At 34.7% G+C, this 6,545-nt stretch overlaps 1 protein-coding gene across 3 annotated transcripts in view; it reads left to right on the top strand.

Moving 5' to 3' along the window:
- Positions 1-4,470, top strand: part of LOC106460492 (axoneme-associated protein mst101(2)-like) — a 34,955-nt gene extending 30,485 nt beyond the window's left edge. For all 3 annotated transcript variants that reach the window (XM_013920197.2, XM_013920196.2, XM_013920198.2), the window contains exon 13: positions 3,505-4,470. In XM_013920197.2, the coding sequence (XP_013775651.1) occupies positions 3,505-4,215 (711 nt within the window). In that variant the 3' untranslated portion in view covers positions 4,216-4,470. The remainder of the gene's footprint in view (positions 1-3,504) is intronic.
- Positions 4,471-6,545: the final 2,075 nt, after the last annotated feature.

Here is a 6,545-nt window from a genome sequence, read left to right as displayed (position 1 = left end):
TTTTATTCTGTTGTTTTCAGTAATGAATCTCTGTACGAGTTCGGTAGATTTGACCGATCTCGCAACCACCATAAAAAATTAGGAAATAATATGCCTCTTTCATTCTAGAATGAACAAAAATTATAACATTATAAATGTTTAGACTAAATAGCTTAAATCTCATAACATTATACATTTATATATATTTATTATTTTTATTATATTGACCTTTCAGCCTTGCCTGGCTAACAATACAGAAGTTACAATGATGCAGCACATGTGTACTCATGTTACCATATCCAGTAACATAAAACTGACCTTTGTCTGAACAAAGTAACTTGTCTTGGTTGTGTGTTAGTAGACTAGTATTTTTAAAATCCAGACACTTTTCAATTATTATACATTATAATTGTATATAGATTATTGCTATTTTGAAATACGTTCTTAAACTTATTTTTCTTAAAACATAGAACAGTAACTAAAGAAGTAAAGCAAACAATTATCTCTTCTAGTTATGACCATTTTACTCTATTTCTAAGCCTTTAAAAGAATTGCACATGGAGGATATGAAACAAAATATTTTTTGAGGTTTTATATATACATTTGAATAACTAAAAAATCATAAGTTACTACATTAATACCATAGAATTCCACTATAATTTATAAAGCTTAGTAAGATGTATTTTAGTCTAAAAAATATGAAATTTCAAGCAGACTAAAGACACGCCCTACCTCATTGATATATTGGTTGAAAAGATAGAAATGGCATTCGAGCCTGTTAGAATGGCTGATAAAGCTATTACGGAGACATTCTGAGCTTCTGATTGGTTACTCATGTCATATATAGAAATAAGTATATATAAAGGAGCGTTTCCAAAAATGGAAAGAGGTGGGTTGGGTGCCACTGTGTTTGATTTATTACATGAGCAATATCTTAGCGAATAGAAAAGATAAGGTGTTCTTATTTTATATTCTAGCTTTTCAATATCAGTAATTTGAGTTTCTATTTCATACAAAACTATATACTTAGTATTTTGACTTCACAAACATCTAATTTGAACCAGTGCTGCATTCGACATATCACGTGACACACAAAAATCGATGTTTATCTGTTGTTTTTTTTACATTTACTTTTAAACTGAGAAATGTATAGTACTAAAATTTGAATTATAATCTACAGTTTGATACCATACGTATTGACATAAATTCATAAAATAGTAGTTCCCCTTTTGACCCTTCTCGAAAGGGTTAAAGCTGTTGGCTTTTTGCTCTTTGTACCACCTTTCTTTCTCAAGTATTTCCTCCTCCTCCTCACCTGTGGTCACTGTCATCAGGATATTTATGCTATTAGTGCTTCTCACACCCTCTTACATCTCACTTATATTCTCCTCTACCTAGATCAGTCTTTCATTCCTCAGGCTGCTGCTGTCCTTTCTCTTCTATCTCTCACCTCTGTGATCAGATGTGGATCAACTCTTGTGTTGTGTTCAGTCTGTTCATTGTTAATTATCATAGACATCTTTTTTGGGGTCCATGATATCGTCTGATCGTACCTTGGGTTCCCTCTTCTTCTCCTTACTATATGGATCTGTCAACTCTTCCAGTTGGTTTATTCTTCCCGGTGTGTGGATGCTTGCAGACTATCTCACTTTTCTTTGCATTCGATTTGTTACCTTTCTCATTTTCTTACTCCTCAGTTTCATTGGCCCTCAGACAAGATCCTTCAGGTGAGCATGTGGATGACTCCCTACATGTTTGTTGCTTTTTTTCTTCACCATCTTGCTGTTTCACCTCACACAGGATTTTGACTTCCACAAGTCACCATACTTCAATTAATTCATTGTCTTTGACATTGGTGAGTATGTTTCCTTTTCATTTCTCTTCCTTTCTATCAAACAGGAACTCACTAGGTGGCTGGTGTTGCCTCCCATGTTATTCTTATATCCCAAAATCTGCATCAAGCTAGGATAATGGAAAGTGTTCAGCCCATCCACCTGTCTCTACCAGTGCCCACTATAAGATGTTGGACAAGACCACTTGAAGTATCTTTGTGATATACAAATTTATTCAATTGTCTGATCCAGACTATTCCAATTCTACTGACTATTATTAGGGAAGTGACTGCTTGTGGTTGCCTGCTTTTAAAAATAGATTTTTGAGGTCACCCGTTGCACTATTTCCAGTAAAAGACCTTTTCAGCTGGTGATCTGATGGGGATCCAGGCAATTCTCCTGGCCTCCCCAACACGAATTCACCTCCTTTCCCTCTTCTTCAAGTGGAGAATGGGAGACTGTTGCCACTTACCAGTTCCTAGCTGCTGGAGTAGTAGATCATGGAGGATCCTTACTGGTTGGGCTTAGCACAATACAGTGAGAAGTAGGGCAGTACTAGCACTGTCAGTGTAGTAAATGTCACCCCTCATGTAGCTACTGTGCCTTCCTCCTGCAGTCAGAGTCTGTCCAGTAGTGTTGAAGTGATAGTGTCCTAACCACACTACACATATTGGCTTGTTGACCACTTTTGTGCTTATATTTGGTTGGTTGTGATCAGATTCCTTCCATCCCTTCCTGTGACAGTTCAGGCTCTTTTGCCTTTTACTCCCTTTCATTTCGAGGGAAGAATATAGTGGAGGGCTATTGATGCATTATAATATCATTCACCAGTGCAGTTCACATTAAACACATGAATTGAGTTGGGAGTTAGCATCCTTCATCTCTGAACTCAGATTTTTCCTCATCATTTATCAAGGTTTGTTTAGACAGTGGGATTACTGTAATGCACCGTAACCATAAATTTTTTAATTAGTTGATTTTATGTGTGGTGGTTAATTTGGTATGAGGGACATGTTTCCAATGGAAAGAAAAATTTAAAGCATGACTAATTGAAAGGGGATATTGATGTCTGAATCATTTTGTTCAGTAAGTCAATTGTAATCTTTAATAGAAAATATATTCCTGTGATAGTTGTTTGCATTTGTAATGTTGTGTGTACTTTGGACTTAAAGTATTTTATGAATTACAGTTTTCCTGTACAAAAAAAACTTCCAAATTCTTTAATTGTTCAACCTTCTGTAATGAAAGTAAGTTCTTAAATCCCTGTATGTACAATTATTTTATACTTGACTTATTTTTTTGCTACGATTTTTTATGGTTTTATTATATCAGTTTTTAACATTTAAAGATGTAAATTTTCTTTGCTAGTGTGGGTACCACATTGAAGTACCAATTCGCATAGTCCTGTTCTCTTTAGATAATTTCAAAGGATATATTTCTACAGTCCATTTTCACCTTTGAAAAAAATTGACACATGTTATATAGCTTCCCACACTTTCTATGATTTTGAGAGGTTTAAACATGTATTTATTGCTAATGATATACATTTTATTCATAATTTCCAAATCTGTTGATATAATGCATTACAGAAGATTTTAAACATAAGCCCTTTATTTATTAAAACATTTGCAGAACAAATATGACCTAAGGAATATTTGTCTTAATATTTTTTAATGCGTTTCCATGTCTATAGAAACTCCTCACTGCCATTGAGAAAAAGGAAGCAAGGAAGAAGGCAGCTGAAGAAGCTAAGAGAAGGGAAGCAGAAGAAGCTAAGAGAAGGGAGGCAGAAGAAGCTAAGAGAAAGGAGGCAGAAGAAGCTAAGAGAAAGGAGGCAGAAGAAGCTGAGAGAAGGGAGGCAGAGGAAGCTGAGAGAAAGGAGGCAGAAGAAGCTAAGAGAAGGGAGGCAGAAGAAGCTGCCGCTCGAGAAGAAGAAGAAAAGAAAAAGGTTGAAGAAGAAAAGGCTGAAGAGGCTAACCAAGAAGAACAAGTTGTTGAAGATACTGATATCAAAGAAGACGAAGAGCAGGAAATTCAAGATGATCAAAAAGAGAAAGAAAAAATATCTGTAGTTGAAAATCCGGAGGAAATGGAAAAGACAGATGAAAATGTAATAGCAAAAAGTGACACCCATTCCTTGAAACAACCAACAAATGTATCAGATACTTCACCTATGGAAACTGATAAAAAGGATAACATCTCTCCAGAACTCCCTGAAGCGAATGAAGAAAGTACTGAATTAGCAGTTACCAAAACTGCTGAGAATGAAGAAGAAGAGGAGGAGGAGGAAGAGGAAGGTAACGAGGAGGTCAACACCAGCAAGGAAGTTACTCCTTCAGCTACCACTAGGAGTAGATCTAGGGGACGAGGTCGAGGCCGTGGGCGGGGAAAGAAACGGTCGTAAAGGCAAAACTGGTTCATCAAGGTCCTCTTTGAGCCTACTCTTATTCTTGAAAAATTAAAAAGTTTTATGTGCTTCATCTGAATAATTTGTTTTTATCACTTTTAATTAACTTGTGTAATTTAGACTGTCTTAAACGTTGAAATTGTTAGTTGTGAACCACTGTGTCATGGGAAGTTGAGAGACGAAAAATAACATTCTTGTATCTGATTATTGTATCTTAATTTGTGAAGTACAGTAAAATTATTCTGTAGACTTCTTTTGTTTCATAACTGCATTTAACTGTAAACACAAGTAAAAACAAAGTATGAAGTAATGTATTTGTAATGCAAAAAGTTCTTGATTAAGTTTATCTAATGTTGAAAGCAGTCAAAGAAGAAATTTCAGTTTTCCAAATCTAATCCCAAACAAAATATATTTTAACAGGTGAATCATTTTCTCTCAAGGATATTTGAAGATATGCATAAAATGTGTTTTCTGACTTTAGTATAGGCATTCTTAATATTTTATTATCATTTAGAGATATGTTCTACTTTTTTGTTGTTGTTAAAGTAACTGAAAAATAAACGTTCATGTTATCCAGATGACATAATGGCTAATACCTGTTACACAATGAAATTTGAGCTTGAAAAATACATGGAAAGCCTGAGAGTTTACTATTGAAATTTATTAAAAATATATATATTAAATCTGTAATTTAAATTATTAACTATTTATTATTAAAGTTCCCTCAAAGTAATTATTCTTTAACAAAAAGCAAAACTTTGTGCAAACACCCACTAATTACCATAGAAAAATATTGACTTTGGATAAATACCCACCACAAACATGTTTTATTGGAAGTTATAATCATGTTGCGAAAAAAGAATTTTGCTTGCAGGATTTTATAGTAAGAATATTAGAAAACTGAGAAACTCTGGCAGCTAGAAACCACACCTCTGTGATTTATTGTAACTTGGAAATTATGTACACGTTGACTAACCTTTGGGCTTGCCTTCGATAAAACATAAGAAGCTGCCACTCCTCACCATCTGTAATTCACTAATGGACTTTAAACTGGTGTAAAGCAATGAGTACGCTTTTCATGGATCTTTTATTCAGTTCATTTCTACACAGTTGATAATGTATGGCGCAAGTCTATAACATTAACATGTTTTAACTTCAATTTGTTTTTCTTAACATCTCTGCTGTCCACGATACAGGAATGTTTGTGCGTAATGTCGCATCCTATTGGGAAGTTACTGTTGAACGGTAACAAATCTTGTTTATCGTTCAGTAAGTGAATAATGGCACAATAACAACTATTTAATTTGGCATGCACTGACTGGGCAAACCATACTGTCCATATGCTATTGTATAATTCATTATCTAATAAAGGGACGAGTTGGCCAGTTTGAGATGTTTATAGTTTTTGTTTGTTTGTATTTTATTTGCTGCTATTTCTAAATTGGGTGGGTGATCCATTAAAAGTTTATTAACAATAAAGAGAACTATTTGAGAATAGAAAGATGAACCAAAGATTTGTAAATAGATAATTTTAGTTTAAGAAGAAAACTTTATTGATCAATTACTTGCCGGTCAAGTGATTAGGGCGCTCTACTCACAATCAAGGGTCGCAGGTTCAATTCCCTGTCCCACCAAACATGCTCGCCCTTTTAGCCGTGTGACGGTCAATCTCACTATTCGTTGGTAAAAGAGTAGCCCAAGAATTGGCGGTGGGTGGTGATGACTAGCTGCCTTCCCTCTAGTATTACACTGATAACTTAGGAACGGCTATCGCAGATAACTCTCGTGTAGGTTTGCGCGAAATTCCAAACCAAATAATCAATTATTTGCAATTTTCTTTATTTACACTTCTAGGTTAAAAAAAAGACCTAACAATTCTAATTCTTCCCATATGTTAACCGTAACAACAGAGAAGACAAATTTCGATATATAGCTCCATTCTTCAGAACCTTGCCAAACATTCTTATTCAGGAATTCATAGGTTACGTGCTTCATTCTAGTCCGATCCTTTCTAAGGTCTTTAGGTAAAACCCTAAGAATAAATTTTCGAAATAATGAACGGTATTTCGTATTTAAGCTCTTAATAATGTATATCTGGAGAGATCTGGTCACACACAATTAATCGGGTTATACCCATACGCGCTAGTTAGTAAAAAGTATCGGCAAGAATACAGATTAATGTTAATCGACCATTGACAGCAAAGGAAGGACACCGAAACATAAGTTAAAAAAAATGTTTATTTTTTTATTAATTGTAGTCAGTATATTTGTCAGACTAGCCGATTTACGTTGTCATCTACTGAGAGTCTGGGGTAAGGAAGGGCTTT

Source organism: Limulus polyphemus, unplaced genomic scaffold, assembly GCF_000517525.1.
Source record: "Limulus polyphemus unplaced genomic scaffold, Limulus_polyphemus-2.1.2 Scaffold780, whole genome shotgun sequence".
NCBI classification, from domain to species: domain Eukaryota; kingdom Metazoa; phylum Arthropoda; class Merostomata; order Xiphosura; family Limulidae; genus Limulus; species Limulus polyphemus.
The sequence above is the reverse complement of the archived record's forward strand: the minus strand, read 5'-3'. Positions and strand labels throughout refer to the sequence as shown.